Here is a 14,263-nt window from a genome sequence, read left to right as displayed (position 1 = left end):
GACAGCATGTGCCAGTAAACTAAACCAGAAATACATATTTGAAAATGTACAGTGCTGAAAGATTCAGTCCTACGCTGCAGCTTGTTAAATTTGAAATAGTAGTGGACCTGGCAAGCTGTCACACATCAACCCCCCAGCTGTTTAATGATGTGTCCGGACCCCGCAAAAGTTACATTCATGTGTGGTGAAAGCAGAGTAATAACCGGGAGCATGCTGGCTGTGTCTACCTGCACAGATAATTGGCGCAGAATCACACTGGGTCAAGTTGCATAGATAGGGGACCCCAACAACAAATGATCAGAGGTGGCAAAAGTGCACACATCCTTTACCCAAGTAGTGATCAGTGATAAAGTACAGACTCGAAGATATACTCAAAGTATAAAAAAGGAGAAAGTATCCCTCTGGAGGAAATTTGTACCAGCCATGTCTGTGCAAAGCTACCGTCTTATTTCTAAAATCAACAGACTATTTAACTTAAAGTGAAACTCTCGCCCAAATGCAACCTAGGCTTTTTTTGTGAATGTACCCGAGTCAAACTTTCATGTAAAAGCATAAATATGACAAAGGCGCCACTTTTTGTTTCGTTTTCGGGTCAAACTCATTTTCAATGGGAGTGCTATGGGCAATTTTACGACAGCATCAAAATAGCTATTTTTAAAACAATAAGAAGGCCTGACACAACATGAAACTTTGCTCGTAGTATCACGAGGGTCTCTACACATGAACACGAGCATTGAGAACATTGTTTGTTTGTGTACACAGAGTTTACTAAAAAGCAGGTTTTTGAACAACTCACGTTAGCATATGTTTCTTCGGCTCGCCACCATCCAGCCAGTCGAAAAGTGTTGATCCCTGTGTGTGTGACGTAAGTATAGCAATATTGATGCTATAGTAAAATTGTCCCTAGTACTCCCATTGAAAATGATTTGACCCAAAAAGGAATATAAAATCTTAAAAGTGGCGCTTTCGTCGTAATTATGCTTTTACACGAAAGTTTGACTCGGGTACATTCACAAAAAAAGCTTAGGTTGTATTTTGGTGAGAGTTTCACTTTAAAGGTAGAGTCAATAGGATTTGTCCGAGCTGTTCGTAAATGCACCAGAAAGATAGCTGATTGCTAAGTCTCATACCCACATTTTGGGTTGGTATGATGAATGATACGAGACACTGACACGCCTTTTCTTTCGTACAGTAATAAAGTATTTGTACTACGTTACTTCTGATCTCTGCAAATGATCCTGTGTAAATAGTAAGAAGGTTAGTATTACTGTGCAGGGGAGAGACAAAATATAAATACAGCAATATATGGTATTGAATCCTCCAGCTATACAATTACTGATGCACTTGCACCAAATATCTGCGTTTCTGTTAAAACATGAAGGTGCGCTAAACAGATATGATTTACCACAGTCATTACTTCATAACTCCTTGTGGTGTCACCTTCCATTAACTTAATTTACACTGATTGAAAACAATTCATCATACAATCATGGCAACGCTGGAGCCTGCATCTTTTCAGTCATCGCAAAAATCCTAAGCCTGTCACCATGGCTGACAGCACAGCTTGTCCAAAAAAAAAAACACATTGGATGTGTGGAAATGTATTTAACACCTCCAGCCTGCTCTCCCATCTTCATCAGCACTATGTTCTTTCTCATCAAAACGTAAGGCCAAGTGATTTACGTATGAGCTTCAGGTATATTAATAATATATATTGATAATCTGGATAATATCGTGAATTTAAATGATTCGATTAATGCCAACTGTTGTTATCATGGCATGGGCAACATATTGTGAGTCCTGTAGTATCGTATCCTGAGTCACTCTATGCTCTTGTATCCCTGTGCACCGTTATGCTGTTGAACGTTTGAATTCAAGCGACAAAATGAACCTTCCCAGAGAAAGATAGTTGGTTGTTGAGTCTCATTCCCATGTCTTCAAATACCAAAGCTTTGGGCTGACGTTTGAACCGAGCTGCCAGCTGAAAGCGTCGCTATTTGACCTTGTGGGATGAGACTCAACAATCTAACTATCTTTCTACTGAACTGTATATTTTTCTGTTGTTAGTGCAGTATTACCACCAAGGAGGGGCATGGCCACAGTGAGCTGCATTATGCTTTATTTGCTTCTCAGTAACTGGTACAAAACCATGACCATGTGTTATGTATGCATAATATACTTTGTATCTGATAATTAACACTTTGTACTATTTATTTACAATAAATCAATGAAAAACGGATAAGCATAGCCAGCCAGCCAATTCAACCATCCGTCAACCCACAACCAACTGACCCTTTCGGATGGCCACCCCAAGATTTTTAGCGGCCCCTTCTAACCCCGCCTCCCCAAAAGTTCTGGGGGCGTCCCTGTTTGAGTGACTAGCAGATCATATAGAAAGCCGGGATAGGAAAAGTCAGTGCATCAGTGGGTGTATTGTCTTACATCACATCATTCAGACCACAGGTCAGGTTTAAGAATACTTGTAAGAATACTTGTGTTTCCACGTCCCTCTAACATGTGCTAATAAGCCATTTTATTCATCCAACCCTGCAGCATCTGCCATTTTGATTGCCTCAAAAACAATGACTGCCTGAATAATGAGCCTTCTCCATCACTGTTCATAAGCCTCTCCGGTACTTGGGGATTCCGTGATCCTTTTCCCCCACAGATGGGGATATCACAACATGACCGTCCAACAATTAAAAGTAGATAAGGAGCTCAGCGGAGAGGCCTGAGGTCAAGCTTAGACGTGCGCACGACCAAGGTCAGATAAGCGCAGAGATCAGAGCTTATACCGGAGAAATTTCCTGTGGCACAGACACAAGAGGTCTGACGACGGCGTGTTGTTGTTGTAGTAGTAGTAGTGGCAGTGCAGAGATTAGACAGCGCTCCTGGTAGGCTCAGATCAGACAGATTGAGCGAGGGGCTGGGTGGTTTCACAGTCACTTAAGAGAGCGACACACTTGGACAAGCTCCCTTCACTGGGCATTAAACACAATTAAGTCAAGGCACCGTATCCCTCCCCACCTGGATTCTTAAAGCTCCCTGCGCTCCCCTCACTGGCTGTAAATCCACTCTATCTATCTGGCCTCTTAAACTTACCATACCTCTCCTGCTGCTTCCAAACCCGTCCACACGCTCTATATACATTCTGACCCTGTGAACAGAGTCAGCTGTGATTCCATATATTAGCCACTCTGCATAGGGACATGACCTTTAGCAGCATTTCCAATTCTCCTGTTTTAATCAGGGAGGCACAAAGGACCAGCGGGTGCCTCCATGCAAGTACCAGTGCCTCTGAATTATTGAGATTCTCGTGATTGAAATACTTTGGAGCACTGCTGCACTTTCTTCATTCTCGCTGAGAAATCCATTAAGACTATACTGTCATCCATAGGTCCCTAAACAAGTCTCCTTCACTTAGACTCTGCTGGGTGGGCCCTGTTTGCGTCCCCCATCACCACTACTCTGCCATTCGACCTTGACAGCAACACTCAGATGTTGTTCGTCGCAGCAGCAGCTCCAATCTTTTGTAAAATCACACACAATCAGCGCTGGAATTCAAACACACTGAAGCCTGACTTCTATCTGTCTATCTAGAGTCATTTCAGTACAGTTCTGCCTCTTTCTCTCCGTGTCCTCGCCTTTAATTGAATCTAGTCATTTCTTAGTTATGTATCATCCATCCACACTGAAGCATACTCATCCCTGGAGGTCAGCTTGCACAAATTCAAACCTCGCTACTCAAAGGTCACGGGTTAATTACAGTCATGTACACTCATGTGACACTTGAGAGTGGGTTGTTTGAGCTCATGTTTTCTGTATCTGTAGATCTTACAGGACTTATTGCACCTGAGGCGTCTCTCGCCACCTCATCAGGCTTGCATTTGTACCACGAGAGTTTCTCTCACACATCGTCACCTAACGTCTCAGAGCGCAGCTTTGGAGTTGTGACGTGCTGATCAGCGCACTTGTGTCATCAGTCAAACTCGAAGCCAGACAGTGTTTGTTCTGAAAAAGCGCTGCAGGGTTATTATCCACTGCACTGTTTGTCAGTTAAACTCTGTCAGACCAGGAAAATTAGCGCGGTGTGTGCCACATTCGTTATTTTGTTCTGAAAGGGAGATAGGAAACCGTTTATCCATAATCCCTGCTTGATGATGACTCTGTGTGTGTGTGTGTGTGTGTGTGTGTGTGTGTGTGTGTGTGTGTGTGTAATGTATATGAATGTGTGATTCTGTGTGTGTGTGTGTGTGTGTTTGTTTGCATGCGCAGCAGGTTTGTTGCACATATTGCTGACAGGCATTAAAGTGTTCAGGAGCAGCAGTGCGAAGATGAATGAAGGAGGAGGGGAGCGATGCGAACGGAAGGCTAGAAAGGGCGGCGGTGCGATGATTTACCATGGCACCTTTCAATATTTTACCTCATTTGGGATTTTCTTTTTTCATTCATGGTGAGATTGCCTTAGGTATTTCATTCTATTAGGCGCAGGCAAAAATGTCACCACTTACCTACCTTGCCTATATTTCAATGGGTGGTGCATGTTGCGTGGCTCTTATCTCTGATAGATGGAGCAAAACATGAGCAGGGCCAGCTGGGACGCTCCACTCTTTGCCAATCAGAGTCTAACATAAACGCTTTCTGGCATTAATGGACTTGCATTGCAGGCCTCACACACACCCGCAGGGGGCCTGGCAGGGCCACGGGGAGGAATTAGGGAATTGCTCCCTCTAGGTGAGGTTCAAATCTACTGCAGGTGGTTTTGGAAAGCTGGGGAAGTTTTTTTTTTTTTTCTTTTTTTCGTTTCAGGGCATGGCAGTAATTACATTTCTGTTTGTTCTGGATTTAACATAATGAGCTCAAACGTGTAAAACCAGCACGGCCCAAGTCCAATTTTTGCTCTAATCTCTCGCAGAGCTGTTATTGGCTGATTATAGTTGTAATTGTGGTAAACTCTTGTCAGTGTTTGGTGACGGATGAGTAATTGAGCAATTCCCCAAGGACCCTGAGGGAAATTGAGCCTGTTGCATGGGGCTTTTTAAAAAAAATTGTTTTATCAGAGCTGGCATTTGTGTTTATTCAGCTCTAACCTTCCTCTATAAATTACTATCTTGTTCAGAATAATGAGGAATAACTGCCGGGGGGGGGGGGGGGGGATGATTTCTGTAGCCGGCCCCCAAAAAGGTGGCGACTTATTCGTCTGCTGTTTGTTTTCTCACCTTGTCATCTGTCTTATCTTGCAGTTATGCGGCTGCGGGCTGCTCGGCGTGGGCATCTGGCTCTCCGTGTCGCAGGGCAGCTTCGCCACCTTCTCACCCTCATTCCCCTCGCTGTCGGCCGCCAACATGGTCATCTTCATCGGTGCCATTGTCATGGTAACGGGCTTCCTCGGTTGCCTGGGCGCCATCAAGGAGAACAAGTGCCTGCTTCTGAGCGTGAGTAAAATCTAAATACATTACCTAAGCTGTGCCCCATTATGAACAAGAAATACAGACGATCGTCTTTCTGTCTCGTAAATTCTCCCATGTCACCCTTGCAAATATTGACAAGACCGTTTTGTGGAGACAACCTCTCACAATGTGTTTATACACCTACGCTCGCTGGTCGCACGCCGACAAGGACTCGGCAGCATATTTGTATTTGTCATCCAGCTGGTACCTCAGCGGAGACAGGCGAGTGACAGGAGGAGTTCAGTCTGCGCTGTATTAAACCTCAGGGGCTCACAAAGGAAAATTAAGAGGCGAGCAGTGGGAATCTCCGTCTCCACGAGTTTCCACCAACGCACTCATGTCATTTCCGCGGCTTTGGTCACAGCCCAGTGAAAGAGCTGTCAGTCAAGAGGGCCTTTTGTGAGTTACAGTATGTACACAGCGCCTTAAACTTAGGGCTATTTTCGTGCTCAGTAATTGAGGACGTTCTATTATTCATTACAAAGACTTCTCCGACTTGACTGTTTGCCCAAAGTTGTTGCAAGTGTTTTATCTTGAGCACGAGTTAATTATAAAAAGTTGACCCAATGGGATGAAGTTTACATGGAATCTGAGCTGCGGGAAAAAAAAGAGACACAAAAAAAAAACTTTTCATGTACGGAAACTTTAAATGAGAAGTGGAGTCGGAGCGGCGGGTACTTAACATCACAAACAGCTCGATCCCTTGAAGCTCTTTCATCAGTCAGAAGCCCTACCAAATCCTCAGTGTTCGACATGGCTTCCTTCACCTGCCTAACAACTGTGAAGCAGAGAGAGGAGGGGAGTCGGGTGCAGTGAGGAGGGGGGGAGGCGAGGGAGGCGAGTGAGGCGGCTCGAATGAGAAGAAACGGGAGATTTAATGAAAATGTGACGTTTCCCATTAAGTCTCTCACCACATCTTTGTGCAGCAGAGTTTCATATTTGGCCACGATGATTGCGTTTAGCGCCGAGGTGTCTGCCGGTCATCGTTGTTGTTGTTGTTTTCCTGTCCGTCCAGCTCAGTGCACCCAGGGGTGGGGGGGTTGGGGAGGATGCAGGACGTGGAAACATCAGAGCGTGTTCAGATCTCCCTGAGCAAACATCTGAGCGTCCACCTTGACGTATTATCTCTGAAGTTACTCCGCCAACAACTCTCTCAGGATTGGAGATACAAAGCCCAGACACATTGCGCTCCATTTTTCAGCCCCTCTCTCTTTAATGCCAGAAATCCAGAAATTCTGTTATAGAGACAAATTAAAAGAAACGGAAAACAAAGTGGGAGAGAAAACACTGAAGTATCCGGCTGAGACGTCAATGCTTTAAAACCTTGAATGTGTGAATTTGCGAGAAAATAAAAACGCACACCCGCAAAGATGTGTATGCATGCTCACATATATTCTCACACAGAGCAGCGCCAGTTCAGTGTAACGAAGCTGCGCCTTTTAACTTTTTGCACCAGGCAAGTGTGACAAACCAACTGTGAGGGCACGACAGTGATACACTAAACTGGCAACCCGGATCTCCAACCAGCAACAAACTGTATCAACTGTTTCATCTGGGCCTTGACACAAATAACAGCCTACCCACTTCCTCCCAAATGAGTTTGGAATTAATGGGGTTCGCTGAAATCTGGGTTCGTCTGCCGGCTCCCTCGCCGCGCTGGAGTGCTCAGTAAATATTGAGCTGAAGGGGGATGTGAAGTAGGGAGAGGAGAATAGCGTATGAGATGCAAGGCTATGTTGAAGATTAATCTAGGGAGGTATTAAACCTTCCTCCCCTCCTTTTATGCGTTCACAAGCCCCTCCAGCACTTAGATCCTCCTTTATGCCTCCCCCTGTCACTCCTACCTCCTCCCTCGCCTTTCTTTTTCTGTCTTTCCCTCAGCCTCTCCGAGTGTTTTTGAGTGTGCCTTCCTTTATTTTATTATTGATAAAACTGAGTCGCTGTTTATTCTGCTCACAAACTGAGATCACGGACTGCAACCTGAAACTACGTGGTTCAACATTTGGTAAACGCTAGCAGCTGGTTAGCTTAGCTCAGCACAAACACTGTAAAACAGGTGGAAACAGCTAGCCTGGCTATGTGAAAAGCAACAATATATGAATATATACGATATGTCTGATGGAATTTTTTTACTTGTTATGACACATTCTTAATATAAAACTTATGTCTTTATATGGCCTTCATAAGCAAACAAGCTATCATGATAGCTTATAGCTCTACAAAACAGAACAGACATTCACAGACACAGATCTTGGTGTTGCTCGTACCACTTGAGTCCATATTTGCCTTCAAAAACAACAAAAAGTTCCAGTATGTGGGATTTAGGGGCTTTATGCTCAGAAATATAAGCACATAATTAACAGAAATGGAGCTCAGTTTTTCAATTATTCTGTTTTCTGTTACCTTAAACAGAGCCTTTGATTTACAGAGTCCGCCATATTGCATCGACATCTCCCTAGAGTAGCCCAGAACGGACGAACCAAACACTGGCTCTAGAGCGGGCCTTCATCATTTGTTTCCACAGCCATATTAGGGGAGGTCAAGGCGAGAGGGGTCTTCGGTTGGAAGCAATCTGCAGCCACTCTGCTAGATACCACTAAGTCCCACACATTCCAGTCCAAGACATAACCTCCTATAAAACTACAGTATGTCCTCTTTATACTGTTCTTTAACAGATTAAACAAGATAAAATGCGTCATTAAGGCTACGTTCACACTGCAGGTCTTAATGCACAATTCCGATTTATTGCTCAAATCCGATTTTTTGTTTGGCTGTTCACATTACCTCTTTAAATGCGGCCTGTCTACGGATTGCTGTGTGAACAGCTCACGCTCCTGAAGTGACCCGCATGCGCAGTTGATCATTGATGACATCACGCCACAGCGGTGTTTACGGAAGCGAACATGGCAACGGCAACCGGTAACGTGGGACTGTATGGCTTAATGCTAAAAACAGTGTGTGGCGGCAGCCGGCAAATTTGTGAGCGGGTGATATCACGAAGGAGGAAGAGGAGAAAGAAAATTAATATTTTAATGATGGCTCTATGCGGAGCAATAGCGGCAACATCCGTACAGAGGAGTATTTGGATGCGGCGTCTTACTTATGAGGTCTAAAACCTCACTGTCCCTCCACTGGCCGCCTGCTTCACTGCTGTCCTCCATGTTTGTTTTGATTATGTTCGTGGCTCCCGCTCGCTCCCGCCTGTGGCACACTTTTTTTTCAATCAACTTTATTTGTCATTCATTTTCAAAACAGTGCAGCGTGGGTCAGAATAATGTCAAAGTCGCATTAAATGCGACCTGGCTGTTCAGATTGCGGTCGCATTCCAAAAAATCCGATACGTATCCGATTCAGTACCACATTTAAATGTGGCCTGAATCTGATTAGAAAATGTCAGATTCAATGCGACTTGTGCTGTTCACACTGTCCAAAGCAAATCAGATAGATCACATATGAGCGAAAAAATCGGATTCAGGTCACTTGTAACTGCAGTGTGAACGTAGCCTTAGTAATATTTTAGTGTTGTGGGTAGATTTAGTAGCATTCAGACAAATGCTGGGCCGTATATACGACATACAGTATATTGCTTTTTTGACATTGGATATCATGACATATATTGTGATGATAAGTGTATTGCATTGCGTTCTCTGAACTTTCCAGTCTGTTCTACTTGTTCTAAAACTTGCCTTTACCCACTTAGTCATTATATCCACATTACTGATGATCATTTATCTAAAATGTCATCCCCTGCGATATTAATATCAAGGTATTTAGTCAGAAATGTTGGTATGGTATATTATGTTGCCCAGTTCTTGGGTTAATGAAGCGCTTTTAAAGAGATTTCAAAATATTAAAATATATGTGGGTTTCGCGATATAGCCTTGATTGCATTGTTGTTTTAAGCCACCCTGCTCTAATTCAGACAGCACCCAGCAAGCTGTTTCCCTCTGTTTAAAGTCGCAATACTTATCTAACAGGCTGCTGGTTGTATTTCATATTAACTGCACAGAGATGTGATTCTTCTTGTAATCTAACTCTCTGCAAAGGAGCAAATTTCGCAAAGGTCGAACCATTCCTTTAATCCAGATTGACTGATCCTGTTTTCCGTGCGCAGATATAGAAGGAGATTACACACCCACACATTTTCATTAGATGCCCGGGCCTGAATCAAAAACACCACAAATCACCGACGCAGAGCTTATTATGAAATGTATAAAAACTGTTGTGTACGTAATCTACAGTCGTATAATGGCTGTTGCTCCTCAGAGACACAAATGTGTGCAACAAAGGCCTCGTCTCCCAGATTTATATTCAACGTGTTTTCCGCCGGCATGACAAGTTAGATTTACAGAACTGCCGGAGCAATTGTTAAAACGAGCCTCTCCCACCTCTCTCTCTGACAGTTCTTCATTGTCCTGCTGATAATTCTCCTGGCAGAGCTGATATTACTCATCCTGTTCTTCGTGTACACAGATAAGGTAAGTTAATTTTTTTGTTCCCCGCATGAATGTTAAAAGCGTACGTCTGTTATTGTTCCAGTTAACTCTGCGGCACATACATTGCAGTGTGAGCCTCACACACGCACATCCACACACAGCTGCACAGAGCAGTGAAAAGGTGTTAGTGTGATAAACCTTGCCGTGTTCCAGTTGCTTCCAGGAAGTTTTTTATATATGGTTGTTTCTCGGGTGAGAGGTTGAATGTCTGCATTCTGCCGTTAACCCTGAAGCCAAAGGTTAGGCTGCGAAATGCAGCCCAATCCCCACCAGTTGGCTCCCCTTAATTGGTCCCAAGCACATTCCCATGACCCCTTAAGAGCCAAAGTCAGGTGTGTGTCTATGTGGTGGCAGCAGATGACGATATCTATATATATAAAGCTCTGGAGATATTTGACATCCATACACAGACTGGATTTTCCCAGGTTTAATTGAATGGCCCCACAACTTGTCATCGTAAAGATGACAAATGTCTCGTGCAGGTCAAACAGTGACGACTTCTCTCTGTTTTCAAGGGCACGACGTTGATAGATCTGTCTATTTATATATTCAAAGTCTCCGTGTCGCCTGGCCCCCCGAGACGTCGGCTAATTCTCCCTCTTTGTTCCGAGGTTATTGCTCAAACTTAGTCTCTCAGGCAGATAAAGGAATTCATTTAGCAGCCAATCCTTTTTCAGATTTGGATCAGGTCTCGGAGGCACACCCCATCAGGAGTAAATATGTCTGCTGCCTTATCTCCAAAATATTACCGGCTTAACTTTGGGGAGAGGGGAAAAAAAAAAACAACCTCCAAACCCTGATCCCGCCGGTGGAATATTAATAGAGAGCCTCTTGACTTCGCGGCGGCGCCTTCCCATCACCTGTGAAGTCGGGCTGAGAAAGCAAAGTAGGGCTGAAATCAAATGAGCCTGCATTAGTGAGAGATAGGGCGGGAGGACTGTCTCATTCACGCAAGATCCAGCGAATGGCGACCGTGTTTTATGTTCCTCCCATCTTGCCAAATTACAGCGTGTTTATCCTGGCTTAGACCTAATGGGATGTGAAACCGCAATAAGGCTGATCGCTACCAAATACATTTCCCTTTTATTGGTCTTCAAAAGTCATTGGGAAGCAAGGTCATAGCAGCAAACTATATGTTATTGGCGGTGACACTTTCAGACTGCCTCCGAATGAGACGTCCTGGAAATTACTCCGATGGTATTACACGTTAAATAATGTCAGGATTAGATGAAGGACAATCGGTCTATCACACAGAGGACCTTCAGATGTTTCTCTGTTTTCTCCCTCTCTTTGCCTTGCTTGCTTGCTCGCTTGCGCGCCTCTCTCCAGTGAGATCTCGTATGCCGTGTGAGGCTCCCCTCGTCCTCTGCTACAGGCTGTGATCACAGGAATCGCTAATTAACTTCTCCTATTTGATCTACTAATCACAAGGCATTTATTAACAAGTCTGGAAGACGTACAGTAGTTGGCAGCTTTTAAACGCGCATCGGCAGAGGCCTGCAAAACAGATATTTTAGTCTTTCAAATGGGTCATCTTTAAGTCATGAGTGACGCCTTGGCAAACTGTGATTCCCCCATCTGACAAGCTGTCGGCAAGATATGGGGAAGAAACGATCAGGTTTTGCGGGGCAAACACATTCCTCCCACTGCTTTCATTTAGTCACCCCGTCTCCTCTCTTGCGTCTGCATTTCCGCCGGTTTAATCTTCCTTAAGAGGCGCGGCTCTCTCTCCCTAATGGAGAAATACTCCACTCGCCTTCAGGTATGGCTAATGTGTAGGTACCCCCGCTTTCCCTCCACAGCCCACTGGTGTTAAGCTCTCTGATTAAATGCCGTGTAGAGGCCGTGGTATAATAAAGGCTGGCCCTGCAGTTAGCAACCAGCTGACTGCAGCAGATGGTTGGGCCACAAACCAGATTACAGCCATCCGTCTTTAACGCCGTGACCTCATTGTGCCTCCGTCAACCCAACACGCAGAGCCGAACGCCGGTGAAGGTTTATTAGCTCAGTGTGAGGAAACAGAACCTGGCGAGCAGGGGAGGGAAGCACCAAAGCGTGTGCCCGGGGATGTAGAGAGAAGGGGGGGAAAAAATAAAATGCATTGGGGGGGGGGGGGCCTTTTTGCATTTTGATCAAGGCGCTAGGCAGGAAAGCTGTTCGAAGAGAGCGGGAGAAGTACTTCAAAATAGTCTAAAGGGAAGATCAACAAAGGACAGATGTCTCAGAAAAGTGAGGTTTAGCAAATAGCGATTCCTGAAAAAAGGCGACGATGCACAGAGGAAGAAAGTTTAGTCACATAAATGACTGGTTCAGAGGGCAGGTAAGGCCACGCCACATCCCTAATTTATCTCACTAACAACCCGGCAGACACGTCTAATGGCTGCATCCATTTACAGGCAGAATTCTGTTCAATCCCTCGCCGCGCTTTGCTTTTTCCGGACCAATTACAGCAAGGTGGTGGGGGTCTTCCCCTCACTCTGTCAAGTGCCCTGGCCTCAGGCTGCCTGACACGGGCTTAGAGAACAAACGAGGGAATAAAGTATCCTGTTTAATGATGTGCTGTCGGGGACCTCTGGCTGTGACGCTGTTTCTCTCCACATCATTTATTACATTTTCTAGGCAGTTAGCTAACGCACTTGTTCAGAGCCGTGTGGCGAGAGCGACAGTAAAGTATCGTTAGCGTGCCCACACTGTATACATGTGACCCCAGAACAATTGAGAAAACAAGTGCACAAGCGCAGAACACTTTTGGAAGAAATACCTTAGCATGAATGTTAAAGGTTTCTCGGGGTTGACATAAGTTTATGCGCAGCAAATGATGGGAGACGGGGTGTGACTGTCACTACAGTGTTTGGTTAGAAGGAAACACTTTATCAGTACTCTTGTACAGCCGACTGGAGATACGCCAACAAAGTCTCTGTGATCTGACAGTAAAAAAAGAATTGAAGAGCTGTAAAATATTCGTTGATTCGTCCTGAAATATACAGCTGTTAAAGACTTCAAAGTGTGAGTCGTGTTAAAAGACTGAAGATGAGATGAGAATGGCGAGATGAGATGAGTAGAGCAGGGAAAAGAAATTTGAAGAATAGTCCTGCAAAGTGGAAATTTGGTCTCTCTGAAGTCCTCTCTTTTATGATAAACACCCTCAGGGCTGGTGAACATTTCTAGTCTTACCATCGGCATAATTCTGATGCCTGCAGGAATGGATAGGCACAAGTTATAAAAGCTGTAATGAGGTGGGACCTTCCACTTTTCACTTGTCATCATCAAAATGTCCTCGAACATAATCTGGAACTATGTCACAAACAAGACATCATGTTGTCAAACCAAAACATGTGCTTTGCATGTGGTTTTGACACGAACCATCATGAGAATCCATTGTTTCTCCAGAGTGCCGATACTCTTTTGTGAATCTGCCATGATTTTCAAGAAGGATAAATACAGACGTAAAGGAAGGAGTGTTTACACTGGCAATAATCAATATTTTTATATTGACAGTGAATCACATGTGAAAGTGGTTGCTCATAGTGACAAACCCACACAGATTTATCACTCTACCCTGTATTCCCCCCCGACTCTACGGAGCATTATAATGCTTCATGCAAATTGTTTTGGTTTTCCAGCTCTCAGCTTTACTGTTTACAACATTGTCAGGCCCTGCAGGCAGCTGTTTGGAGCAAATAATGCTCGAGCCCATTATACACTACCTGCTCAGCACCAAACAGCAGTCAGACGAAGCTAGCAACCTACTAGTGATCATAAGGGAGCATTTAGCAACTTAAATCAACATTATGTAACTTTTTTACTTCAAAATAACAGCTTCAAAATCGTGTTGATGGTTCAGTGCGTTGTAACAGGGCGAATGGTGTCTCTATCACTTGTTTCTGCACTATGTAACTTCAGTGAGAGGGTTGGATCACAGCGTTACACACGTTTACTTCAACGTGCAAGTTTTCAACCCACGACACTGTTTCGACATAATGAGTTTTGTTTGTAGTTAGCACCTACATTATGTCTGACAAATTGTTAGTGACCTGGGATTGGTATTTACGACGGTGGAGATTGCCGGTGGCACCAAATCCCATGAAATGCCATTTTCAATAACATTTTGGTGTTTTGTTCGCCGCTTGCGTCTGCTGCGTCATGTGGCCATAAAAATTAAACATTACACAGCAAAATTATGTAAACCTTCGTAATTTCTGCAATCGTGAAAATGTTATGCCTCGAACATTTATCTCGTGGAAACTTTTTGTGCAGCTGTCAAACTTAGACAGTAGCATGCCGAGCTATCATAACCAGGCTTGGGGAGTAACGGAC

At 44.3% G+C, this 14,263-nt stretch overlaps 1 protein-coding gene across 3 annotated transcripts in view; it reads left to right on the top strand.

Annotated features, from left to right (window-relative positions):
• tspan9a (tetraspanin 9a) overlaps positions 1-14,263 on the top strand; it is a 202,386-nt gene that overhangs the window by 171,081 nt on the left and 17,042 nt on the right. For all 3 annotated transcript variants that reach the window (XM_030425818.1, XM_030425817.1, XM_030425816.1), the window contains 2 exons: positions 5,244-5,435; positions 9,854-9,928. In XM_030425818.1, the coding sequence (XP_030281678.1) occupies positions 5,244-5,435; positions 9,854-9,928 (267 nt within the window). The remainder of the gene's footprint in view (positions 1-5,243; positions 5,436-9,853; positions 9,929-14,263) is intronic.

The sequence above is a fragment of the Sparus aurata genome, chromosome 8, assembly GCF_900880675.1.
Source record: "Sparus aurata chromosome 8, fSpaAur1.1, whole genome shotgun sequence".
NCBI classification, from domain to species: domain Eukaryota; kingdom Metazoa; phylum Chordata; class Actinopteri; order Spariformes; family Sparidae; genus Sparus; species Sparus aurata.
This window is presented reverse-complemented; position numbering and strand designations above follow the sequence as displayed.